We start from the raw sequence: 27,110 nt of genomic DNA, 5'->3' as shown, positions 1-27,110 counted from the left end.
TCCTCTATGACTATCCTCAAACATATTCAAGAAACGAAATGAATACCTTTGTTGTCTTGTCTCCGTTAGGTTGCTCTAAGGTTACTTCCACCTTCTCCGCATTCAAAACGGTCGCTCTCACAGTGGTGACCTGTGGTGGTTGGTCACTGTTCAGAGTGAATTCAACAGTCGGGGAAGGATTACTGGTGACCGTACTGGCGCCAACAGGAGTGAAAATATTGGGGATATTTCCGACAGGGATATCGTCACTGCTTGGCGACAACACATTTGGACCAGCTGTCAGCATCTCGTCAACACAAGCTGTAACAAACACATTCAAATATATATCATGCTTCGCTTCACGATGAAAAGACGTATCTAATAACCCTTCAATGTTAGGATCAAGCAAAGCCTAGTGAAGCACTGGACCTACTTGTAACTGTTGTAGTGGTTAGACCACTTGGTGTGGGTGTTACGGACGGTGTAGGTCCACTAGGCGTTGGTGTTACAGATGGGGTAGGTCCACTTGGTGTTGGTCCACTGGGTGTCGGTGTAACAGATGGAGTAGGTCCACTTGGAGTAGGGGTAACCGATGGAGTAGGTCCACTTGGTGTAGGTGTTCCAGATGGAGTAGGTCCACTTGGTGTTGGCGTCACTGATGGTGTCGGTCCACTTGGTGTTGGCGTTCCTGGCGTTACAGACGGTATTGGTGAAGAAACACTAGGGGTACTGGCTATTGTCGTTGTTGGAAGTGTTGTTGTAACTAAAACATTTATTTGGTATATAAAACTCTTTATACGTTTAATAGTGTTCTTTGTCTGAACCAATCAATAACTTGCAATTTCAAATCTCAAGATAAGAACAAGAAAACACGAAAGGAATAAGCTTTCTTTCGCCGTCTGTTCCTCATATATTTTCATTCAATGTTCATTTCTGAAAACAAAGGTCAAGTGTACATCTCAAAACTAGTCTGATTGTCGACTTTCATTTACCTTCTGTACATGCTTTGACTTCAACTCCAGAAACAGTTGAGGGTGCGGTTGGGTCTTTCTTGGTTATTGTAATGATGATTTTGCTTCCGGTTTCTCCTTTAAAGTTCACTTCTACAGTGCCATCGGGTAAAATAACTGGTGTCTGTATAAAAAAGAGCACCTGGTTTGTATCTTCTCTGCTATTTTCAATATTATTCAATTCCTCTATGACTATCCTCAAACATATTCAAGAAACGAAATGAATACCTTTGTTGTCTTGTCTCCGTTAGGTTGCTCTAAGGTTACTTCCACCTTCTCCGCATTCAAAACGGTCGCTCTCACAGTGGTGACCTGTGGTGGTTGGTCACTGTTCAGAGTGAATTCAACAGTCGGGGAAGGATTACTGGTGACCGTACTGGCGCCAACAGGAGTGAAAATATTGGGGATATTTCCGACAGGGATATCGTCACTGCTTGGCGACAACACATTTGGACCAGCTGTCAGCATCTCGTCAACACAAGCTGTAACAAACACATTCAAATATATATCATGCTTCGCTTCACGATGAAAAGACGTATCTAATAACCCTTCAATGTTAGGATCAAGCAAAGCCTAGTGAAGCACTGGACCTACTTGTAACTGTTGTAGTGGTTAGACCACTTGGTGTGGGTGTTACGGACGGTGTAGGTCCACTAGGCGTTGGTGTAACAGATGGAGTAGGTCCACTTGGTGTTGGTGTCACTGATGGTGTTGATGTAACAGATGGAGTAGGTCCACTAGGCGTTGGTGTTACAGATGGAGTAGGTCCACTTGGTGTTGGTCCACTAGGTGTCGGTGTAACAGATGGAGAAGGTCCACTTGGCGTTGGTGTTACTGATGGTGTAGGACCGCTAGGTGTTGCTGTTACAGATGGGGTAGGTCCACTTGGTGTTGGTCCACTTGGTGTAGGTGTAACAGATGGAGCAGGCCCGCTTGGTGTGGGCGTCACTGATGGTGTCGGTGTAACAGATGGAGTAGGTCCACTAGGCGTTGGTGTTACGGAAGGAGTAGGTCCACTTGGTGTTGGCGTCACTGATGGTGTCGGTGTAACAGATGGAGTAGGTCCACTAGGCGTTGGTGTTACGGAAGGAGTAGGTCCACTTGGTGTTACAGATGGTGTAGGCGTACTAACAGAGGTTGTAGTTCCTGCTGTTGTTGTAAGAGGCGTTACAAAAGTTTAAAAAATGCAGCTTTAATACAATTGTACGAAACATTTATTCATATGAAAGCTTGGTTTATTATATATGAGTTATTCGATATCAAAATCTATCTATCATTTAAAATTTGACATTACCTTCTACACATGCTTTAATTTGAACGGAGGATATTTTTGATGGTGAGGAACTAATGTCCTTGTACAATGTCATTTTGATTGATTTTCCCTCTATTCCTTTGAAATTGACCATTAAATCTCCTTGATATGTTAATTCCTGTAAAAAGATTGCAGATTTTATTATTATATTTTTTTAACTAAAAAAGCATTTTCCTATATATTCCAATTTTGCACATATCTTAGCAATACAAAAATTTACTGTTGCTATATTATGTCAATTGTTTTAGAACAGTTGTACATGTTGAGAAAAATTATCTCTGAGTGATCAAGCAACTTAATAATTTTTTTAAAATTTTACAGTAATGATATCTTTTTTTTAAAATCTTCATTAAATAAAATAATTTTAAACATAAAAAGTCTTGCCTTTTTCTCTGCTGTTGCTCCATTTTCTAGCAAGACTTCAATTACAGTTTTATAGACATTATCTACTGTCACTTTAACATCAGTTATCTTTGCAAGGTTATTGAAAGTCAAAATGGCCGACGCGACGGATGTCTGTGCTGTTTCAGTTGTCCCAGATGACGTAAACATGTCGCTTGGGTTAGGATACGTGGAACTGCTTACTGACAAGATGTTAGGATTGGCCTCAGTAACCATGATGGTCTGGCAAACTTGAAAACCGAGAGAAATGAAAATGTAGCCAAGTTAAATGTATCAACATTTTTCTGCAATAGTCTAAAAAAATTATATCTCTGTTTATATGAAGTTTTCAGAGATTAACCAGTAGCGGTCTCCCCTCAAATATCCCTGATATCACTTCATCCATTTTAATCTTGAAATAGATAGATTGGTCCGTCTTAACATTAACTTACCGTATAAATCCCATATACTAATTTTGTCGAATGCGTTTCTTTAACGATTCTTTTTAAATTAAGAAATGTGTAAAAAGACGTAACGAATTCAGAAGTTTAGACAAAAAAAATGGTTTGTCTTTTCAGCCATTCACTGTTCGGGAGAATAAGTATATTACTAATATAAAATGTACATAAGGAGAAGAATATTTAAAAAAATATATATCTTTGCAGGATATGTACAAAAATTTGTAAAAAAATAGATTTAATTGGAACGTATATACGAAAGACCTATATATCAAATAAAAGCAGTGTTTTCATTTAATGCATCGATTTTCTTTAGAATATGTACATAAATTTTAATGAAAACGTTTCTGTTTTAAAGAAATACGCTTAGTCTTCACAATTTGGAGAGATACTGTACATGTATATATATTACTTTGGCCATTCTACACTAGCAAACGGTTTAACTGCCTCTTGAATTCACCAACATACAGTCGTTTAATATATATTCTTCTTTTAGATTAACACAAACATTTCAATAATTGATTTGAATTTGCAAAGTCTTAAACTTGCCCGTTTACAATGAGGCAAAAAGGCGAAATAATCTGGGGCTTTCACTGTATATACTATACCTGTGGTGACAGTAGGAGTTGTCTCCGTAATCGGTGGTGTGGTGACAGAGGGCGTGACTTCCGGTGTTGTTTGTGATGTCACGGAAGGAGTTGGAGTTGTCACTATCAAAATGTGTAGTTATTAGATTTACTATCAAATTATAGGTAAATTTAATTTTTCCTTAAATTGGAATTTCTAGTTTGATAATTATTATCAAATCTGTAAATTTTTGTGTTTTATCTCATGGTCAGTTACTGAGTAACATATGTTTAGAATTTAATAAAGTATGACTTTCACAGACAACATATAGGGTCTAGATAGGAAAAAGAGTATTGTCACTGCCAGGTATTGTTAATTCGAGTGATTTTTATTTCTGCATCAGTCTTATTTTTACCTGGAACTGACGGTGATGGAGTAACTGGTGTAGTAGTTGAAGGAACTACAAGAAAAAAAAATCATAAAAGCTTTAGAAAAACATGAACATTCACGTCAAAGTAAGAATTTGTCTTGATTTTTTAAAGAACTGTTAAAACGCCTTTTAATGTTAAGTTACATACCCTCAGTGCAAGCTTTAACTTCGGTGTTTTTAACGGAGGTCTGAACATCAGAGCTAGTTTTGGTGACCACGATTTTGACTTTTTTGCCAGGAACACCGCTGAACGTAGCAGTAACTGGTGTTTCGCCCACCGTTGTGACAGGCTTAGTCTATCAAATACACGAAAACTAAGATTTTGACAAAGAACAATTGCAACAGGCGCACTTTTGTGGAGACTATATAAAAGTTGTAAAGAGTATATGAATTAAAAAGGGTTATTTGGCGTGTCAAAGCGATATTCAAGCTATTAATTATTTAACCTCTTTAATTTGATCATAATAATAATATTTTGAAGTAAAGATAATGAGAAAAGTTATCAAAATGTTTTCTCTTTCGAGTTTTCTACATAGTACATGCAAAGTATTAATGTCCGATCCTGTATTAAAAAAAATTAAAAAAAAATTTTTTTGATAATGTGAGTTCCAATTTTTGAGAAGCATACCTGGGTCTGAATTGGGGTATCGTCTTCGTCTAATAGCGTAAACTCCACGAACGTTGCCTTGGTAACGGTTGTGGTGACCGTTGTGACCCTTGGTGGTGACGCTGTGTTAAATGTGACCACAATCTCCGCTGTGGTTGTCAGGGTGTTGGAGACCACTCCAACAGACGTGAATAAGTTTGGCAAGTCAGTCGTGAGGAACGACGGACTATCAACGGACATCACGGAAAGGTCAGTCGGGGTCAACATCTCCTCAGTACAGACTAGGGGGAAGTAAGAAAATACCCCAATTATTTCATTTTCTTAATGATACTTCGAAACAAAATAAGACTTTTCCTATTCATTCGCGTTTCAAAAAAAGAGGAAGCATAGTTTTATTAATGCTCGATGTTATGAATGACTAATTACTTTTTAGACAAAGCAGATTTGAGGGAAGTATGTTTTATAAAGTTTAACTTGTTGTATTTACCTGTTGTCAAAGGAGTTGTTTCCTCTGATGGGACAGGGGAGGCTAAAATAATTTTAATAATCGATGACAAAAGTATTTCAGATAATAAAACTTCGTTTTGTTAAAAAAGAAAGTATTTCAGAAAAAATAAAACTTCGTTTTTTTAAAAAAAACCCAGAATATAACAAAATGCATTACTTGTTGGAACTATAACTGTAGTTGTCACTGATGGTGTAGTTGTCTGTGTGACTAAAATGAGAAATATTTAAAAATCAAAAACCAAAAAATACTAATCTTTAACAGGAAAAAGACCGATCAGAGCAAATTGTGATTATAAATCTGATTGACGTTGGAACTATTCATTGATTAATGGTGCTGTTTAGTTTGTGCGTCATGAATTAATTTTTTTTTAAAATTGCGAAAATGGGAGAGAATAATGGCGAAAAAAAGAGAGATGATCGATCAGAGGAGGGGGAAATTATTCTCTAATTCGGTCTTAATATATATAAATGTAGATACGTGCCGATTTATTTCATTTTATTAAACAGACTTAGGTACGTACTCTCGGTACAGGCCTTGACTTCTGTGTTTTTCACGGAGGTCTGGACATCCGGGCTTGTTTTGGTGACCACGATCTTGACTTTTTTGCCAGGAACTCCACCGAACGTGGCAGTAACTGGTGTCTCGGTGACTTTTGTGACAGGCTTAGTCTATCAATTCAGTGGCACATGAAAATATTATTGTATAACAAATTTTCATGTTATTTAATATAAAAAAAAAATTGAATAAGTTACTGTATGCTAAACGTGCATATTTTACATTTTCTGATAAATGAGCACAATTTTTCAATTTTATTCTATTTTATTTATCAACAAAATTTTTTTTTAACGACCTGTTTTGAAAATAAAACAGGGATTTTACCTGAGTCTGAATTGGGTTATTGTCTTCGTCTAAAAGCGTAAACACCACGGACGTTGCCTTGGTAACGGTGGTGGTGACCGTGGTGACCCTTGGAGGTGACGCTGTGTTAAATGTGACCACAATCTCCGCAGTGGTTGTCGGGGTGTTTGAGACCACTCCAACAGATGTGAATAAGTTTGGCAAGTCGGTCGAGGGGAACGACGGACTATCAACGGACATCACGGAAAGGTCAGTCGGGGTCAACATCTCCTCAGTACAGACTGTGGGAAATATGAAATTTTGTGTTATACCCTTTTCTTTTGTTATTTATTCAAATCTTAAAGGCGCAAAGATATTGTAAAACGAAAAAAACGTGTCTACAACTTTAGTTTCGATCCGGAAAGATCCGTTTGCTTGAAAGAGATTTAGAAATTGACCCTAATTAGATCCTGTTTACCTGTTGAGATTGGAGTTGTTTCCCCTGATGGGGTAGGTGTACCTTAAAGAATAATGTAATATAAGTCTTGATTCATTTCATATTAGTTTTCAGCATCATATCATGACCACAAGAAAGAAAAATTATATCTTTCAAATGACAATGACATATTGTTCCGACCAAAATACACTATATGTTCAGGTATAAAAGAAATATTGATATATTTTTTTTTCAAAAATGCATTATAGATGCATTATAAAATATATATATAATATATAAATAATATACATGCATATTAAATGTTTTTATTACTTAATGGAGTTGTCGTTGATGGGGTGGGTGGTGCTGGGGTCGTCAACGCTAAAATGAAAAGCAAATATAATTATATTACAAAAAGTTCTGATAGTGACCAATATTTTTTTCATTTGAAAAACAATGTTACATTGTAGATTATAAATAATTCGACAATTTGGAGACAAGAAAACATGATATTCTGGTGATTAAACAAATCATAAATAACATGGGGAGGAAAACAAGATCTTAGCTTGCATTATCTTTACCTTTATTAGTTTATGTATATTAATATAAGTAATAAATGCTGATTACATTGTAATTGTCCATAAAAAATCAATTGATAAATAAATAAAATTTATTGTCGATATTCTAAAAAAATCTCTATTTTTGACAAAACATTGAACTCGAAATTGCCAATAAAAAATTAAATATTCTTTATTAAATGTTGAATTGAATAATCTTCAAACAAGAAATAAGCCGCCCAGAATTCAGTCCCACAGGGGCAACTTGACCCTGCCTTTTATTTTAAAAAAAAAACAGGTTTAAAACACTTAAGTTTAAAGACAATTTATTTGAGGCTCCATGCATGTCAGTATTCGGGTACTTGAAGAACAGGAAGTACCTGAAGGTGTTGTAGAACCCGGAACCTGGCCCTGTATAGGAGCTGTTCCCGAAGAAGGACTAGGCGGAGTTGTCGATGAAGCTTTATATTAACACACAGTAAATATTATTTAGGATTTCATTATCAACATATTATTAAACTTTTCATTGTTTACTTGCTATTTGCTGATCTGCTCAGGGTACATTGATTCACAAATTGTGTAAATGTGGCCAAATTCATTTAAATATTCATTGCTTTTATTTCTTTAGAAAAAAATTGACATCCATTTGATGTATGATACATGTGTATACTGTATATCTGTCAAGAAAGATATCAAACGTCTTTTATGTTGTCCTCTGATTATTTATTTTTTTGATTTACATGTTTATCATTTCTAGAAATTACAAAGACAGAATTCTATTTGTAGAGGTGAGAAAAGTCGATGAATTTGCCGGAGAAAAAAGTCGCAGAGACTACATGTAGACTATACTAGCATGTTCAAGGTTCCAAACTTACGTGGCAATGTCACTAAGAAAAAAGAAAATAAATGAATTAAGTATTGTACCCATTCTTTTTATAATGGTAACACACTGTTTTGATTATTTTTCAATATTTAGTGTAATACTAGTTGACATAGTAGAGAGAGAGAGAGAGAGAGAGAGAGAGAGAGAGAGAGAGAGAGAGAGAGAGAGAGAGAGAGAGAGGGAGAGAGAGAGAGAGAGATTATCTTACCTATTTCAGAACAAGCTTTCACTTCTGTCTCTTTAATAGTTAATGAGTCGGTCGTTGAGCTGGGTGTTGCTTTGATGGTGATCCCAAGGCTTGGCTGTCCATTAAAGTCCAGGATGATTCGCCCATTTGGTGTAGGATCAGGATTCTTTTTTAAAGAAGGACAACCGCATAAGTTTAACAAGTTTAAGGTAATGCTTTCTTGTCATTACCCCTCAAAAAATTATAGTTTATGAATATTTATTTAAATTAAAAACCTTACGGGATAGGTTTGCAACAAAACTGACATGAGTTCAGATGAACTTTTATATATCAAACTCCAATTACCAGTTTCCTTGTGGAGCCATTTTCATCTGTGAATGTCACTTCAATATCTTTTCCGTTGGTAAGGGTGAATACAAAGTCCGTGACCTTTGGGGGTTGTGGCGTTTTGAAGGTCAGGTCAACTGTCACTGGAGACACAGACCCAGGCATTGAAAGAACTCCCAAAGACGAAAATATATCAGTGGCGAGCATCGTAGTCGGGAAACCGGAAATAGTTACTCCAACGACGGATGGTGAAGTATCCAGCATGGCGTCGGCGCAAGCTACAGACAAAGTCGATGACGATTAAATTTCAACGTTTGCAATGTCAACAGTTCTTATTATTTAGTTTTTTTTTTAAAAAGCCAGAGAGCAAGATTGTTCAGGGTTTTCTTTCTAAATCGTATTCTAACCTATGGATACATAACATATACTAAGTAGGTAAAGACAGTTATGCATAATGGTTTCAATATAACTAAAATTCAAATAACTATTTAAAAAAAACCGCTGTTATGTATATTTTCAACCACATGGTAGAATGCATTCTATGACTTTGTCCTTGTTATGAATTTAACAAATAATTTGAAACAGTGGTACGCGTTATCTATGACTTAAAATTAACTATTATAACGTAAAACAGTGGTACGAATTATCTATGACTTACGTGTTGTTACAGTGGTTGGAACCGTTGTTGTGGGAGTAACTGCAAATCAAAGATAGAAAAAAAACTTATTTATTCGAAATAAATGTAGTTATGCCAACGTAAATTTGATAGACAATGCTTTATGACTACTTTGTATACGCGAATCCAGAATTTTTTTTTCTGCAAATGATAATTATATTTTACAGGCAGTATGCGAGTGGCCTCGTTTAAAGTAGCTTTACTACGTGAAATTAATAAGTTTGAGTTTTTAATGTGTTGTCTAGATACATGTACCCCTGACCCCACTCTTCTAGATACATGCAATGTCATGCTTTGACTTTTCTGTGTGAACACGTACCTCCGTGTATACAAGCGACCACTTCCAGTTTGATTTTGTAAGGTTGGCTGCTATCTGTTCTCTGGAGCAGAGTGACGTCAACAGCGGCGACCTTGAAGCTGTCGGGGAAGGTCACGGGTCCAATACCAGTCTAGAAAATAAACATATATATCTATATCATTAAGCTTCAGTTGGATTGCTTTTTTTTTACTCTAAAAACTAGAAAAATTGGGGTGTAAAGGCAACAGCATTGCTCAAGCAACCACCTTCCATCTTTAAAAATTATTGCAACAAAAAGTCATGCGTGAATTTTGTAAAAAAAAAAAAATAATAATTAACATCCACGAAAAAAAACAAGCCAGGGAGCCAGTCCTCAAAATGTACTGTTAAGAGCATACAAGTATATAAGTATAAGGTCTTTATCAACTATCAATACAATCACTTACGAAGCTGGTGAAGTCCTGTGAAGTAGAAGTTGGCGTGACTTTGTACGAGACAGAGATTTTCTCCACGTTGCTCTGGTCTCCCACGATGTTCAAACTCTTGATGACGCTTCCATCCGGGTTGTCTGTCGTGGTAAGATCCACGCTGATTGTTGCGGTGTTGCTGTTGATCTCCAGTGGAGCGGTGGATCCCGGCCTCAGGTTCTCTGCCGTGTACGGGCTGATAGGTTGCGGGTTGATGTAGATTTTGGTGGAGGGTAGAGCGGCGGGGTTGGACATGATCTCTCCACTGATGCAAGGGGTGGAGGTGGTCAATGTTGAGCTTATTATGGCTGTGGGTGTAATAAAAAATATTTGGACCATATTGACTGTGTTTAAAGATTAAATACCAAATGTAATTTTTTATATGCATAACTACTTGGTAGTGCTTATTATTTTAAGATATAAAGATTTTAAAACATGATATTCTGAATGCCATGAAAATCTGATTAAATTTACATACGTGTTGTCTCTGTTGCTGTAAAAAAAAATGTAAATTTATATATCACGTGTTTAGTTGATACATAGAAATAACATGCATGTATTTAAAACATCTTAGATAACCTACGACTAGTATGCCCTTAGTGTTCGAACACAGAGAGACTATTTCATAACAGGAGAAACTATTTCATTACATGCCCTCCAACAATGCTTACATTTTTATGCAAAGTGTTATAATAAATGGGTTTTACTGTATTTAAATGGTGTCTTACAATAAGACAGTCTTATGATAACCGGGTTGTACTGAAATGCTCTACCTAGTGTTAAACGAGTACCTATGGAACTACTATATGAATAGTACATATAGTATTTATGCCAGTAAAAACCTTTTTAAAGGTGTTGCAAAAACATAATTGTATGTGCTTGAAAATAAACCGCTACGGGGTTACGCAGGGGGTTACTGATGATACCATAAAATTATTCAAGGGATCGAAACCATTTCATTTAGGTTTTGCCAAAAAAAAATTATATGTACTTGAACAAAATGTTCCGAATGTTGAGATTTTTGGCGGTTTTATAGTGGTGTCTTTTTAGTTTGATGATGAGTCGGTCTTATTATGACAGCTTAATAATTAGTTAATTGGACTGTAGTATATCTTACCTGGAGTAGTTGTTGCGCAGTTTTTCTCATCCGACTGGTCAGTACAGTCATACACTCCATCACAGTGTTGAGTTCCGTTGATACATTTCTCATTGTCACAAGTGTACTCGTTCAATGTGCATGCTGTTAACAAGTAATTTCTTTTTAATGTGCATGCATTCCGTTTGTAGAATATTGCAGATGGTGATATATTTTTTAAGTTTTATGGAAATGTTGTTTTTAAATTATAACATGGATATTTTATTGCATTATCTAACGCAGATTCTTTCTTTTTGGGAATTGGCAAGCTCTTTGTTGATTTAAAAAAATACCGGTATTAAAAATACAATTCGTCGTCTTGGTCGGTTTAACTCAGGTATATATAGTAGCATACATGATGAGAAGCAAAAAAAACCCAGTAATTTATAATAGATTATTTTCATAAAGGTTCTGATATAAAATGAATATGAGGTGAATCTATAACACTGAAAACAAACTTGTACAAGAAATACTATTTAATTTGTAAAATAAATATGTATATAATAATTAGTGTTTAAGAGGAGAACTTTTCGCCAAATTACTTACGGCATTCCATTTCGTCAGACCCATCCCCACAGTCCAAGACTCCATCACATCGTTTGGATGGGTCAATGCATTCACAGGACGATGAACAGGTGAACTCGGCGCTACTGCACGTACAGTCTGTAACAAAAAAAAATCATTTTTTTAAACTACATCATGTATACAGATTTTGTTTTATAGCTTTATGAATATACACCTCGATACTTTGTTAACGTCGGGAAACGTAAAATTTAAACATCAAATGTCAACAAAATTTCAATTCAAAATTCTAATTTCTTTAGCTATTTACGATGGTTTCTACCAAACATTTTCCCCATTTTTTAAGGGATACTGAATTCATTAAGTAAAGTGATTAAAGAGTTAAACGTTTTTAAGCATAAGTTTCTTATTTGTCCCCATCCCCCCGCCCCTCTCCTGTGAAAATATTCTTTGATCTGCGCCTGTGTATTGTATCCGAAACCGAATGAGAACGAAGAGAGAGACTTACTACATCCGATTTCGTCAGATCCGTCCCCGCAGTCGTCGTGTTTGTCACACTTCAATGTGATTGGTAGACACAGCCCGCCACCGGTGGCGCCACACCGGAAGTTGCGCACGCGTGTACATTCGGTTTCTACAAAAAAAAATTAACAAAAATTTCGAAAATCAATTTATCATTTCTTTTTTGTGCCTTTCAAATGGATATGTTGATAGAAAACACCCAAATCTTCACATGAGAGATTTTGACGGACATAACAAATCAATTTACCATGTTTGCTTAAAGCTAAACTTCAATACGAAATACGTCTTACCACCGCAATCTTTCTCATCGGAGTTATCGCCCACTCCACAATCCATATTGCCGTCACACTTGAAGGTTTTGGGAATGCACTTTCCACTTTCACAAGTAAATTCGTGTTCGGCACAAGTGTATGCTTTAAAAAACAATAACATTAATACCATTTATGAAAGTTTTAACAAAGTTAAATTTCTTCAGATAAAAAAAACCTGCTTAAATACTGTTTTGTTATTCATGTATCAAAACTAATTATTAAAACAAGCAAATCCATTTTAGATCAAAAAATTGTTGTTGTATATATATATATATATATATATATATATATATATATATATATATATATATATAGATTATAAAGGTGTTTATGGTGCTAAATATATCGTGAATGGTTTTCTTACTGCAGTTCAATTCGTCTTCTCCGTTGATACAATCTCTCATTCCGTCGCAGAGAACGTTGCTATCTACACAGTAAGTCTTGTTCAGGTTGGCGCACTGGAACTGGCCTACCTTACATTTGTACTCTACAAAATATAAATAAATTACATCGTATTGACAATTCCTAAAACAAATCCTAAAATGTGTTCGTAAGGTACAGTGGTGCATCGTTAATCGGAAGATCGTTGAACTTGACGCATTATTTTTCAAGACGATCTCTTATTCTAGCATGAATTGTTAATTTATCTGGTTTTTTAACTTTACAGTGAATTTATTTCGAGGATTAAGGAGGTCTTATTGTAATGTCTATAGTTTTCGTGTTGGTTTTGGTTCTGGATTTTACACAACTTACCACAGCCCTGTTCGTCACTTCCGTCCCGGCAGTCAACGTGGTTGTCACATCGATACTCCATTTTGATACAATCCCCTGTGCGGTTACACGTGAATTCGTTGTCTTTGCAGACAGTGCAGTTTTCGCCCGAGCAATGGAATTTGCCGTTTATACAGGTACTGTAAAGGAGATCGAAATTGTGTCACAAATTGAAGCCAATTTGACTACATAGTGCAAAGAAAACTCAAGAATAATTCATTTGACATTAAGAACTTTTTACCAGTTCAGACAATCCTTGATGATAGAAGCGCCTTTGGGCCATTCTTGACCATTGTAGTAACATGGGCAGTCCTCAGCCAAAACGCATCTCTCATCTGCGCGAGAACAAAAAACTTGCATAAACACAAGAGTAAACTCAACACTAATTGAATGAACCAATTTCTGATCAGTACGGAGAACAAAAACGTTTGAAAATATATGCATATGCTAGAGTAAACAAACATATTATGAAAACAGTAAATATATATCTACACGAAAATTACGGGATTCGAACGATTTTATTATAAGGTGATAATTTCGGTCGGGGCGTGGTCAAAACCAATAGTAATTAAGTGGAATAATAAATATTTGTTTGTCGTTTCAATCGACCCTCGTACCTCTCTGTACGTATCCCTCGGGACAGAAGCAACCCTCCACACACTGGGTATCGTTACAGTACGGCTCCGGCTCGTCCCCGATATTCCTACACGTCTGGGGGCAGGGGGAGGCGCAGGGGGTGTAGCGGAAGCCGTTCTCACACATGATGGCTGTGGTTTGAGGGAAAACAAAGGCCATTAGAATCGTTACTTGTTTTCTGTGCATGCCGAGCTTCAGTTACAAGTACATAGTACGGAATTTGAAGTAACGTTATAAATAACATCCATTACGCAAAGTGAATTTTGATGGAAATGTGAATACTTTATTTAAATATCAATAATACGAATTATATGAGTGTAGAATATATTATAAAATATTTGGAAAAATTACTTGCATATATACATTACATGCCTCGATTTTATCCTATACATCTCAAAAATTATAAAAAATACTTCAGTATACATGTACAACTGTAGAATGTTACTCACGACAAACTTTCTGGCTCCTCCATTTTACCGGATATCCGGCCTGATTACAGCGCTCGGCGAAGTCAGCTACGGCTGTACAGAAACATTCACAGTCTCCTCCGCTATCACATCTGTTCAATAGAATTCACCCAAACTTTACCGGAGTATTTTCATATGTTCGTAACTTTAATCCACATTATTTTCTAGGCGGTCTTTTCAAGCAATCGATAATTAATGTTCAAAATGATCCATGGAAAACCCCCCAGAATATTTTCATAAATTGATAACAGAATTCCTCAAGGAAGATTCGTTATAATATATTTTATACTCAGAACATTACCAGCTTTAAAGACAGTCATCAATATTTCAAATAATATTTGACCAAAATATCGGAATTAGTTTTTTGGGGTTTCTTTAGGTTTTTTTTTTGGGAGGGGGGTGGATTGATTTTTCAAAAGCTGAATATTTGCGCGGATCTGAATAGAATTCGGTTCTTTTTTCGCTTGAAAGACATCTTGTACCCCAATTAAACAACGTTTAAATATTTTGGCTTGTTAGACAACAAACCTGCAGGCGTCGAAAAGACAGTTGGCGTGGTATCTGTTGACTACTGTATCCGTCAGGAACTCCCGACAGGACTTGAAGATGTCGCTGTGGATGATACCACAAGATTCCTCCGCCCACTGTTTTCTGTGGGACAGTTCTCCCTGTAATAAAGTGGGAGGGGCTACACAATGAGTAACTATACGTATTGAGTAATTATACGTACATTTCTACACTTTTCATGCCGTCAGAACGAAAGAGAAATTTGTAATGATAACGGTATATTGTTGATGTTTCATACACTTTTATATTATTTTTGCTAAAAGTGCTGCACTCATTAAGAAAAGGAACGAGTTTATTTATAAATGAATATCACTGTACGTTCTAAAGTCTATATTTAAATAAAGAAGTATGAGTGCGCTTACGGAGCAAGGGACAATTTCGGAAGAAGTGCCGACGGACGCTACTGGACAACTGGTAGAGGCAGCCCAACTGTTGGCAAAGTCCATGGCGGTGCCTTCACTTCCGTCGACCTTTTTGTACTCATTAACGGAATCGCCGTCATAGTTTCCACACAATCCCTCAACTCGTCCTTGCCAGATTGGTTTCAGGAAAACGTACACACGGGTACCTATCATACAGAAAGGAGAAACAAAGTGTTATAGTTTGAAAAATGTATTGACATTGGTTAAGCAGATATTTAAAGGGCTTACCATGTGACTCAAGAGTAAATTTATCGAAATATATAAATCGCATATTTAGAAAAAAAAGTCTTGAGAAAATGAAATAAGTTACAAATACATTAATTCAAATAATTTTGAAGATATTTGTATATAGAGAAGGGATGGGAATAGAGAGGGGATTGGACGGAAAGGAAACTGACCTCCGTCCCATAAAATGGTGATGTTTTCACTGGGTGCGTGAATGGACGTCCAGAAGCTTTGCTTGGTGATGACAATGTTGTTCAGTTGGTAGATATCCCCCGTGGTGTTGACGTCATCTTTCCCTCGGACCAGGTTGATTTCTTGCCCTTTGATGGTGATCTGGATGGATTTGGTGCAGGACACGTCGGTGCTGCCGCACTTGACGTTCTCCGTGATGACCTGGAAACTCTTGTCCTTGGCCCTGGTCAGGATGTAGGAGCAGACTCCTTGGAACGAGAAGGAGACCCCGTCGAAGGTTGTGTAGTGAGGATCTCCCGAGGCTCGGCAGACGGCTGTTTGAAAAGACATGAAAAAAAGTTTGTATAGAGTTACATGTAATTGGACTACATGTTAATCTCTAATCGCTTAAAGGGAAATTAACGTGAACAGAATTAAGCGGAAATTTTTATCAGAGGATGAAAGGATTTTAGCGGTATGATTGTCGATTTGACGATACTTATGTATTTATTTAATTAAAACGTTAAATAACGAGGTGGATTCGACAGATGAGAAATGTTAACATCATGAATACCTGGACAATGTTTGTCTTCAATCTTTATCCAGTTCTGATTCTCGCATCGGCTGAAAAACAGAATAGGAAATATATGATACAAGTACTTTTACATGAGCGTGAACAAAAAATTTAAAGACAAAATAAGACTTTTCATTTCATTTCTATTTAATTCAAAATATGTAAAAGTAAATCACCCATAAGACACTTACAAAACTTTGCAGCCGTAGGTCACGGTCTCTCCGGGTTTGTACCACATGGTTCCGAACAGACAGGGGCATTGTTCAGACGATACACAGGTACCCTATAGAAAGAAATAAAAGAATGGTTCGAACATGTACAACTGCTGAGGGGTGACAAATTTCTGGAGAATTTTCTATTTTTCATAAGTAATGCAATAATGTAATAAAATTTTGGTTTTTGATTTTCTCCATTTCTTTCAATTTTTTGCGAATTGGGGAATGGATGGGAGTTTTGTGAATCTGGCCCCATTTTTTAGGACGTCGTGAATATCGTTTATAATTCTCCTTTTTATTATTCTTTTTTTTTTTGGTGTTTTTGTTTTTGTGTTTGATTTTGTTTTGTTTTGGTTCGTTTTTGGGTTTGTTTTTTTTTTTTGGTTTTGGGGTTTTTCATGGAGGGGGCGGGGTATTGAGGGAGTTATATCTTACATCTGGTGCCATGTATGCAGTCTGGTTGTTGCTTTCGTCACAAACACACCCGTCCATGAGCACGTCACTGTCACAGATCATCTCCCTCCCGTACAGTTCACAGGTCTTACGACAGGCCGTAACACCTTTTCGGTACACCTGGTTCTTGGGACACACGATCTGCTCCTCACAACTCTCCTTGCCACAGGCAAACGTACCGTTTGAACATGTACTAAAAAAAGTACACATGTACATTAAATTAGTTAGACCAAAGATGATGGTATCGACCAATTACTGTAAACCGGAAAATTTTCGCCCCCGTGTTATTTTCGCCCCATTCACCCTCAATGTCAGTGAGCGAATTAAAGACTGTGCAAATTCCATTGTCTCAGATCACCTTTTTTTTTTCAAAACACAACTTGGCTTGGGCGAATTTAAGGCGAGGCGAAAGTAGAATTAAAGGTGAAAATTACATGAGGCGAAAATAACCTAATAAACAGTACAAACAAAACCTTCTACGTCATCCTTACCAGTCGGTGCATCTTCGGGATACCACATCTCCCGCCTTTTTGATCCGGTTTTCTTTGGGTGAGTACTGGTCGTAACAAGTACAGCGTTCAATGTTCACGCACGTTCCGTAGTCGTCCTGTACCTGTCCGGTGGGGCACATACATCCGGGTACGCACTCCTCCTCGCAGTTCGCGTCCGCCAGCTGCTGGTCCCGGCAAGTTCCGTGACAGATTTTGGCGCAGTCTGTATAAACTGATCCGGCTCCGGATCCCTCTTGTGTACAGCTGAGGTAGCTCTCTATATGTACGTGAATATAATTATTCATTTTATCATATAAAAAAAAAATCCGTAAAATTACAACTTTTTTAAGCTCTCGAGCTCATCATTACAATTACAAAACATTTATACATGAAAGTGTTATTTACTTAATTTCGTTGTTTCATTTATCCTATTGTCGAAAACTTATACAACAACATTAGTATTTCAAAACACGAACATTTATTTTTATGACAATTTTAGATTCTCACAGTTAATTAGCACAGTTAAACGGTATTTTATAAAAGAAAAAAAATGTTTTAAGTGTGTGTGTGTGGTCCGTGACTTTTTTTCTTTATATTTTAATACATATTTTCTACTTCATAATGACTATTTGCTATCAAGTGAAATTTAAACCAAAAAAAAAAATTAAATTTAGATTTATTGATTTGAATTTGAATCCAGGATTCCACGTACCACAGCGGTTGATGTAGGCGCTATCGTTGTACCAGGGGACAAACAGACCACTGAAGGTACAGTGGCGGGAAAATGCGGACACTATGTCACATAGCGCCTCCATGTTGACCTGAGTGGTGCGTTTCTTCATGTCGTAGTTACACTGGGCGTAGTAGAACTTGGACAGCTCCTCGTGTTTCTGTATACAGTCGGCGAACAGTGCCCCCCGTGTGGTGTTCATAAGAGGGTAGCAGGCTTCGTGCTTTTCCTAAAATTAGGAGAAAACTCAGGCTCACAATACCATGCGATACGTTTTACAAAAGTAAAACATTGTTATTTTGAAAACCATCTCGTACAGCGACGTCGGTTTCATCTATATTAATTATTGTGTTAAAAAGTTTACAAATACAGTACAGCCCGGTTACATGTACATATATAAAGAACACACTTATGATTGATTTAGGTTTACAGCGATGTCAGTTTCACCCACATTTTAAATTGTGTTAAAATGTGTTCGTAATTATAATGATTTACGTTTTTACAAAATAAATTCGTCTGTCCTTAACGCTTTGCTATATAAGCTTGTATTGTTGTTTAACTTATCTTTTATAAGAGTGTCCCACGGCTTTTGTTCCCGTACAAATGGGATAACAAGATGTTTTAATGACATGATGTGATCGAAACATTTGTGAGATAAATTTTCTATTGATCTAGTTAATTTAATAAACCGAGTGAACTTTTTTTCAATTTAATCAACAGGCCGTGAATAAAAATACATATACAACACGTTTTGTTAATTAAGATATAAGTATACGTGTATTAAATGATATACCTCCATTTCCATGTTGTAGCTGTATACCCCCGTCTGACAAGTGGAATCGCCGTACGCCGTGGCAAAGTTCTGGACGGTGGCCTGTTCTCCCCCATTAGGGACCTTGAAGTCGTCTGTGATGTCATAGTTGAATTGTCCACACATTCCTCTCACCTGAAGAAGGTTAAGATTTTGCAAATTTGCTTTATTTGATTATAAATAATACATTCGTTAATTTGATATGAGGAAAACAAGGAGCAAATACGCTATACTCATATTAGCATTAAGGTTGATATTGTGGAAAAGCTAATGAAAGGTAAAATTCTAAACCTTCGTTTCATTTGGATTGCACATGTAAATACATTGGTGGAACTTTGTGAACTAGGAATAGAATTTAGTTTCCTAACCTTGTTTGCATAGAACGGTTTCAGATCAATGTACAGTGTTCTTTTCTTGTCGTAAAGAATCTTCAACCCGAACGCTTTCACAACTCGGAACTTGTTCGTGACCTCCTTGACATAGAGTCCATTGAAAGAGTACGGTGTCTTCCGAATGGTCTCACTGTAGTCCACGTGGTTAATGAAGAGTTTTTCTCCTTCTAGTTTGATAATGGCACTTTGGTACGTCAGAGTGACGCTGCCGATGCAGTTCACGTCCTGAAAGTCTGTACATTTGTCCATTTTTATTTTGATTGTCATGTTAGCTCGTTCGTTGTCATCTACAATGTTTGAATCCGGCTGAAAAAAACAAAAAAAATATTCTCTGTGATAATTGGGTATCTATCGTGTATAAAATATGTTATATTTCGAAATACCATAAATATAGTTGCATGTACTCGTTGCGACAAAAAATAACTTAATGATTAGAAATTTTCGGAGGGTGTCGGGTTTTTACCTCTACTAGAGTGTAAGAGCAGGAGTCGGGAGCGAAACTGTAACGGTTCCCGTCAAAAGTGGCCACGTGATTCAGACCGACGATCTCACAGCTTGATGAGCAGCGGTCCTCTTCGCACGTCCATCGTCCTCTGTCACAGGTGCTGTAATTAAAATATTTTTCGTCATCAACATACTCTCTTCAGTAAATATCGATTGGTACTGTATCGCAAAAAAATCTCCAATCCACCTTTACATTAAGTAAGTCATCTAGAATTCCTTAAAAGGTGTAAAGGCAAAATTTATGAAAATGAATATCATTGTAACGCTTGATTTCTTTTGAGCTTAGCTTTTACAAATTCTAGCTTCAAAAATAAATATTTTAAGAACGAAATGTTCATAGGGGCTAAGGATGTAACATTTCAGATGACACCTATGACCCACCATAGATTACAGCGTTGTTTGATGGTGTCTCCGTGCTTGTACTGTTTCTTGTTGAACTCGCACATACACTCGTCCGGTTTGACACACTGGCCGTTCTGTAGGAAGGTTCCGACGGGACACTGGCATCCACTGATGCACATCTTGCACTCGTCGGGTTCCACCAGGTACAGTGTCTTGCAGGTGCGTGGGCAGGATGAGGTGCACTCAGAGTACTCGAGAGGGGCGGGGCATTCACGTGCTGTGTAGGAAATGATGGCCATTTGTAGCAATATACTAGTAATTTTAAGTACTGTGGTTCATATGCGTATGATCAGTATATCTCCTTAAGATCATGCAATGAAATCCTTTTTTTTTTTTTACAAACATATTTTAATTCGTGGGTTACGTTTGAAATTGAAATTATATAAAATAAAATAAATTACCGAACTTATATATTTTCTATCATTCTGGCGAACACGTTTTATATCTTTGATTTAGACATCGTTGTTTGTCGATTAATTTTCTATTTTCTTATAACATTTTCAAATATATTTTCGTTGGAAACCAAATTAGCATTCTGACAATGTACTAATCAAATTTTAAACATCAAGTGTGGAGAGAAACAAATAAATAACATTTTAATATGGCCCAGATTTCCTTACTTGGCGTTTTTGAAAATTTAGATAAGTTTAAACTTAAAATCCATTCGAAAATGAAATACGATATTACCCACCCACCCTCATCCCTCCTATCACCCATCTGACAATGCAAAACACTTACGGCACAGATACTTGGATCGCCATTTCATGACGATGTTAATGGCGGCACACTCTTGGGAGTAGGCGTTGGCGTATTCACATCTGACCTGGTTTCTCTCGTCGTCTGTGGTGGCCCTGCAGTGCATGTTCTTGCACATTGTGTAGTACATCTTTGGGTTGATCTGTAATAATTTGAGTGCATTGCAGTATTTCTGTACATTTTAATTAATTTAGGATTTAAACAAGTTCGTATGTGTTTAAGACAACTTAATTGGGGAAAGGTGTGTTCAACGGTTCTTTTGGTTGATAATTAGGGTTTTCCGTCTTCAGCGGAAGCCCCTACTATTATTCTATTGTGTCTTTATCACTTTTCTTCTTATTATTTCTTATATAATTTTTTGCGTTGATTAACAATTTAGTCTTAAAAGTGAAGGATTTTATCTCATTTACTCAAAAATCGGACGGAAGACCCACTCGTTGCTCGCAACGAGAACGATCTAGTTTCTTTGATCTATTCTTCTTTGAACTTACTGCTGTATGACAAGGATGAAGTAACGTGTTTATCAGTGCGCATGCGTCAGCGGCAGCCTGTTCATCTTCCGGTGTTCGACAGTAATTTGGCATGTATCCAGCCGGGCTACACTGTAAAATGTTTCAATAAAACCGTTTAAAATACATCTTGTAACTAACAACTTGACTACATGTTTTCTTACATGAAATCAGTTGTCAAAATTGCACAGATTGTTTGAACACAGGGATGGTTGTGGAAATGAGCCGTTCTCCAAAAGGATTTTGTTTGACTGTGGTGTGACCGGTTGGAGTTCGTGCACAGTTATATAGGAAATGGGAGGACATGGGTTTGAATCTGAAGTAACGCAGACTTATTAATTTAATCCATATAGAGACAATTTTTATATTCTGATATTTTTTTTTGTTCTATGCATTGATCATATAATAATGTAAATCACAACTTTGAATATTTTCTTCCTGCAAAATTATCGATAAATTTGTCATAATGTCATAACTCAGGATGGTCTCGTGACAAGGTCTTGTACATATGTGTGAAGTTGGTGGCCATTACATGTATTATAATGTTGTTCGAGGGTTTAATTTGAGGATTTATCGTGATGGTACAATGTCAGTATAGCTTTTAGTGCGGATGTAATAAATGAAGCATTGGGAACCAGTCAAGCAAGTCACGTGGGTGAATGCAGGAAATGGCGACACTTACTTCCTCCACGTCACTTCTCTAATACACGAAAAGAAATTGAAAGTAGAGAATGTATGATAGAAAAAGATAATTAGTTAAGCCTTATGTTGACTAGTATCTAAAATGACAGTAAACTGTGTGAACATGTAGCTTGATTTACCAATTACTGCTTAATAAACAACATCAAGAACGCACATGTAATGAATAATGTGTTGTTTTATTAAACTCACCCCATCAACCGAATTGACCACCTGCCAGGAATTGGCAAAATACACAGGACTGCTGGAGAGAGAGCCTGAAGATGTCTTAAACTCATCTAGAAAACAGAATGGCCAAAAGCTTTCAATACGTTTGCTTATCATACTGTTCCAAGCACTATCAATTTGAACTTTTCTGTATATTTGCAAAAATTTTGCCATGAAGAGGATAAATGAAAAGAAAAAACTTATTTTCACAGGCAGATGCAGCAGCTTTAAAACCATGATTTGTCAAAAAAAAATTTATACATATCCAGTGATTTTATTACAATTCTGTAGAGAAGACTTACCGCTAGGATCGCGATTAAGGTTTCCGCAGAGACCCTGGAATTTGACGTCACCCTGTACTTTGTCGCTGTATACTGTCAGTTCCACGGTCGACTTACTGTCAACCTTTATGCTCAGGCCTTTAGCGGAGTCCACAAATATCCATCCGCTCATGTTGCGTACATTGTAAGCTAAAAGAAGTACCAGCAAATGTAAAGAACAAATTTCCCTCAAAAAGTATTTTTCAGAAGCATTATGGTGTTTATTTTAGTGACTTATTCTCACATATTTTTTTTTTAGATAAAATGACTTTTTGCTACACATGTATCAAAATGCATCCGAGTTGATTATGGTACAAGTTACCATAGTATCAGGGCTACGTACTGTTTTCCGGTGTAGACTTTGGTTCCTCTCCCGACAGAATGAAATCCATATCGTTGACCTTGACCTGACCTGCCTCTACAGAAATTGTTTCACCGCTTCCGAGGAACATGGTTACCCTCTACAATTTGATTCAATAGTTTTTATTTTCTAAATCAAACATTATGCTTTTGTAATTAGCTTAAAATTTGATAAAAATATATTTAGTAAAATTTGACTTCAATTGATAATTTTTAATACAGATAATTTTTTTTTCAATATTTATCTATTTTACAGAGGTAACAAGTGATGATCTGTTTCATTCATTGACAATTTGTTGGGTTTTTTTGGGTTTTTTTTTTTATTTTTTTTTATTTTACCGCTATGGCCCCGGCCATACCTTTGTGCATTCGCTGACTTTAGCGCAGTTCTTTGGGGTGAGCTCCACTTTCCATCCCTTGTCAATATCCTTCAGCAATGTATAGGTGCACATGCCTCCATATTCATACTCCAGTCCGTCAAAGGTCCTGTAGTAGCTAGGCCCGAAGTTCAGACACGTTTTGAAGGCGAGTTCATTTGTTTGAACCACCACTGATGTATCTGGGACTGCAATTATGGGCAAAATATATTTTTAATAACCGAATATCAAGGTACTAACCAGACAGTTTATTACGCATAAAACAGAAATGTGTATATTTCATTATCGAATTGCTAGAATTGGTTATCTTTAGTCTTATAAGAAAAGTGGTCTCATTGACCGGGTCCAAAATAGTCCGAAAACAATTATACTGGTTAGGTGGCGCTTAACCGGAAATCGAAGCAAAATTTTGACAATTTTAAAACTGGCACATATCCCCGTTCGCATTAAAAGTTATATACTTTTTAATTCAATTTATAAATATTTTTATAATTATTCATTGTAGTCCTTTTATCATTATCAGACTTCATTAATACCTGTGGTATTAGCATTGGCGCACACGGTACAGCTGTCTCGTCCCACTCCCCACCCTTTGCCGCCATTGGTACAGCAGTCGGCCTGACTCACTACCTGGTTGTAGTACTTGTCGACCTTTGCGGCGCCACAGTAATGGTCCGAGTAACAGAACTTGGCCGTGCTGGAGGTGTCTGGAAAAAAATATAATCTCATGCTAAAATGTAATTATAGTTTCCGCTTATTTTCATCTTTGATATCTGAACAGCAAAATACCTAGAAACTATGTAAACCTTGTATATATTTTTCCATTATTTAATTCTTCATCGTTCCCTTTCACTTTTTTAAAGATTTTAACTCAATCAAGATATTTTTTTCGGAGGTGGGGGATTCAGGTATTTTTAATTATCTCACCTGAGATTTTATCCTCACATCTGTATCCCGTGTACGCAGCAGGGCACGAGCACACATTCGGGGGTTCTGTGCAATTGCCGCCATTTTGGCAGGCAGGGCTACATTGCGCTAAAAATTAGAAATATAGAGTCACCAGATTAATTAATTGCTGAACAAAAACTACAATGGATATTGATTTATTTTTTACTATTTTCAATTCAATCGATATGTAATGCTATATAGGTGACGTTACTAAAGATTTGTGTATTGCGCATGCTTACGAATGTCACACGTGAGACTTCCGTTTACAGAACTGACCCATCCGTCGCAGCAAGCCTGATACTTCTCGTCAATTTTCCTGTTAAAAGAAATAAAATATTTCAATGCTGGAAACCGTCTTTTTAATATATTTCCTTCTTATTATCTATAATAATTATTTTTAAGTAGGAGTTATTCAATATTAATATATACATGTATTTTTTTTATTTATTTATTTTTTTTGGATTAGAAAGTCGAAAAAGTACTATAGTAAATGTATTCATTGTATGTTTATTCAGAAAGTCAGTTTGTTATTAAAGTTCATACTCGTACAATGCCAAAGTATATGTGCTTCTCAACACGCACTTTTTCGTGGGCTTTTAGAACTTTTTTTTCAGATGAAGCATCTACAGAGTCTTAATTTTTTTTTTATTGCCTTACGTACTTATAGAAATAACACTGAAGATTCGGGTCGGGATTTGTCAGGAGCGTGTTGATTTCCTGTGCTGATTTTCCCGGGAATGTTTTCGTTTTGTTTAAACTGAATCCATCGATGACGTAGTCTATGAAGGCGCTACATTTGTCGTCTGCAAATTGGTGAATCGTCCGGGTATTCGTACACACATTTGGTGCGCTGCAAAAAAACCCGAAAATTTCAGACTCGAAATATTATCATGAAATGTTATATGAGACATAGATTTTTTTTCAAAATAGAAAATGACATTAAAAGGTGAAATCTTTATCAGGCAAATGAATCATAATTCAAGATGAAGCATTTACTTATTTTAAAAGAAATAGATTTATTTAATTGTCTTCATTAAGTAGATAATTTAGATATCTTCTAAAAGGGTAAAAGGGGCGGTATTATGTACGAAAAATTCTCTAAAAAGTACAAGACGTTTATATAGACAAATATTTAGTTTCTTCAATTTTTTTGTTAAATTCTGTACATAATAAAATAATAACTTTTCAATAAATTTGGCGCTTAGCCTTATGTTTTATTCAACCCTCTATTTCCTTTATCTTCTTTTTGTTGGTGCTTAAATTATAAAAGCCTTTCAGAATTAATGTACTGATATAACAATCCGTATCTACTCTACTAGCACGTTTCAGTAAGGAATATATTGCGGAAGGGTTTAAGTAGTTCGGCGTCTAAGTAAAAATACGTTAATCTTAATATTACTTTGTTACCGTTAACAATTACATACACTTTACATGTAATACAAGGTTTAGTTTTTCTTCAAATAAAAAGAAATTGCTACTAAGATTACAAGGAACGCTAACATATAAGTCAATCAATTTGCACTAAACTGAGCGGAAGTATCTGAGTGAACCGGGTCTTTCTTTTGATTTAGGGATATTAAACAAAGCCGCTGTAAAAATGTAAAGATTTGCAAGATATTTTAAAACTAGGACTGGACTATTTCTATATATCGTTATGATCATCCAGCAAGCTTCTGGACTTTTTTTTAGTACATATTGTGTAGGTTTCGTAAGTGTACTGACGACCAGTTCAATACATCATTAACATTTACATTCAGCTTAACCATCCATGCGTTCTCAAAATTAGATATTCTTTTATACCGCATAGAAAAAAAACATTTCAAATATGTTTTATTCTTTTGCCCATGAAATTGTAAATTTTATATATATAGTCGCCAAACGTTACCTACTTTATGGATAAAGGAACAACTACCCATAAACTTATTTCTAAAAATGAAGCTGGACATGCAGAATAGAAATGCGCCGGAAAAAAATTTGCATGTTCATCTTTTATGGTAAATTAAATGAATGTAAAATAAAATTAAGATTTCGATGAATTTGCAATTGGCGATCATGAATGTCCATATACTTTCGTCAAAAAATGAAATATCCAAGGAATTAAACTAGAAATGAAATGTAATAACGTTGCAATAACGTTGCATGTTTTATGCTTCGTATGAGAGTTGCGTACTTTATCTTAACGGTGCTTCACGAGACTAGATGGTCAAGAAATTTTTAATCAGATATTTTTTCAAATGATATATTTGACATTAAACTATTATTCTAGAAAAAAAAACTAATTATTTAAGCTTTAAAATTAGAATAATATCCAAAATCCTCACGCGGCGCTCTTCTTTTCAAGCTTAAATTAGTATAGACTAAGAATGGCCACGAATATCTAGCTTTCTCAAGTAAATAGAAACGAGCTTATTGTCAAATTTACTTATTCCAATAATTTTAAATCACCGGCCGAATATTTTTTTGGCTTCTTACCTTTGAGACAAAACAGCAGGAGCCGAGGTCAGTATCCATAGTAACAGTCCGAGGTGTATGGGAATAGACCCCCTTTCCATCGCCCAGCAGGGGCTAACAACGCAAAGTCTCTTGTGATTTTAAGAGTCCTTTTAATAATTTTGGCGTTTTTTTAATCGTAGCGTACACTTTAGAAGAAGAAAAAAAAAATACGACTTTTCTTCGCTACGATCGGAGGGACG

The 27,110-nt window shown here is 36.1% G+C and overlaps 2 protein-coding genes across 2 annotated transcripts in view; both read right to left on the bottom strand.

Annotated features, from left to right (window-relative positions):
- Nucleotides 1-8,758, bottom strand: part of LOC128163029 (mucin-16-like) — a 112,855-nt gene extending 104,097 nt beyond the window's left edge. Inside the window, exons 1-21 of the mRNA XM_052826485.1 lie at nucleotides 8,498-8,758; nucleotides 8,174-8,318; nucleotides 7,958-7,969; nucleotides 7,463-7,543; nucleotides 6,859-6,906; nucleotides 6,568-6,609; nucleotides 6,132-6,391; nucleotides 5,773-5,920; nucleotides 5,409-5,459; nucleotides 5,232-5,273; nucleotides 4,766-5,025; nucleotides 4,286-4,433; nucleotides 4,123-4,167; nucleotides 3,749-3,850; nucleotides 2,686-2,933; nucleotides 2,284-2,419; nucleotides 1,584-2,138; nucleotides 1,218-1,471; nucleotides 972-1,113; nucleotides 413-742; nucleotides 47-300 (exon numbers count right to left, since the gene is read on the bottom strand). Of these exons, the coding sequence (XP_052682445.1) occupies nucleotides 47-300; nucleotides 413-742; nucleotides 972-1,113; nucleotides 1,218-1,471; nucleotides 1,584-2,138; nucleotides 2,284-2,419; nucleotides 2,686-2,933; nucleotides 3,749-3,850; nucleotides 4,123-4,167; nucleotides 4,286-4,433; nucleotides 4,766-5,025; nucleotides 5,232-5,273; nucleotides 5,409-5,459; nucleotides 5,773-5,920; nucleotides 6,132-6,391; nucleotides 6,568-6,609; nucleotides 6,859-6,906; nucleotides 7,463-7,543; nucleotides 7,958-7,969; nucleotides 8,174-8,318; nucleotides 8,498-8,743 (3,549 nt within the window). The 5' untranslated portion in view covers nucleotides 8,744-8,758. The remainder of the gene's footprint in view (nucleotides 1-46; nucleotides 301-412; nucleotides 743-971; nucleotides 1,114-1,217; nucleotides 1,472-1,583; nucleotides 2,139-2,283; nucleotides 2,420-2,685; nucleotides 2,934-3,748; nucleotides 3,851-4,122; nucleotides 4,168-4,285; nucleotides 4,434-4,765; nucleotides 5,026-5,231; nucleotides 5,274-5,408; nucleotides 5,460-5,772; nucleotides 5,921-6,131; nucleotides 6,392-6,567; nucleotides 6,610-6,858; nucleotides 6,907-7,462; nucleotides 7,544-7,957; nucleotides 7,970-8,173; nucleotides 8,319-8,497) is intronic.
- A 368-nt stretch (nucleotides 8,759-9,126) lies between these two features.
- Nucleotides 9,127-27,110, bottom strand: LOC128162157 (SCO-spondin-like). The gene is made up of 36 exons (XM_052825346.1): nucleotides 26,890-27,110; nucleotides 25,079-25,267; nucleotides 24,657-24,733; nucleotides 24,397-24,504; nucleotides 24,006-24,176; nucleotides 23,452-23,657; nucleotides 23,076-23,193; nucleotides 22,715-22,882; nucleotides 22,398-22,483; nucleotides 21,489-21,599; nucleotides 20,980-21,139; nucleotides 20,221-20,458; nucleotides 19,799-19,940; nucleotides 19,312-19,641; nucleotides 18,926-19,078; nucleotides 18,115-18,361; nucleotides 17,403-17,679; nucleotides 16,894-17,104; nucleotides 16,435-16,526; nucleotides 16,244-16,293; nucleotides 15,672-16,004; nucleotides 15,214-15,419; nucleotides 14,813-14,952; nucleotides 14,267-14,376; nucleotides 13,799-13,948; nucleotides 13,423-13,516; nucleotides 13,164-13,321; nucleotides 12,775-12,897; nucleotides 12,390-12,512; nucleotides 12,086-12,211; nucleotides 11,602-11,718; nucleotides 11,038-11,160; nucleotides 10,399-10,413; nucleotides 9,900-10,228; nucleotides 9,475-9,604; nucleotides 9,127-9,176 (listed from the first exon to the last, which is right to left on the bottom strand). Exons 1-36 carry the CDS (start codon nucleotides 26,967-26,969, stop codon nucleotides 9,127-9,129), a joined length of 5,541 nt encoding a protein of 1,846 aa, XP_052681306.1. The 5' UTR covers nucleotides 26,970-27,110.

The sequence above is a fragment of the Crassostrea angulata genome, chromosome 9 (genome assembly GCF_025612915.1).
Source record: "Crassostrea angulata isolate pt1a10 chromosome 9, ASM2561291v2, whole genome shotgun sequence".
Classification (NCBI taxonomy): domain Eukaryota; kingdom Metazoa; phylum Mollusca; class Bivalvia; order Ostreida; family Ostreidae; genus Magallana; species Magallana angulata.
This window is presented reverse-complemented; position numbering and strand designations above follow the sequence as displayed.

What these genes read in the sequence shown, in the direction of transcription:
- LOC128162157 (XM_052825346.1), bottom strand. Translation starts at nt 26,969, where the DNA reads ATGGAAAGGGGGTCTATTCCCATACACCTCGGACTGTTACTATGGATA. An exon ending in TGTCTTTTCGACGCCTGCAG is followed by an intron (nt 14,377 to 14,812) that starts GTTTGTTGTCTA and finishes TCTATTGAACAG; the next exon opens with ATGTGATAGCGGAGGAGACT. An exon ending in AAGTGACGAACAGGGCTGTG is followed by an intron (nt 12,898 to 13,163) that starts GTAAGTTGTGTA and finishes TATATTTTGTAG; the next exon opens with AGTACAAATGTAAGGTAGGC.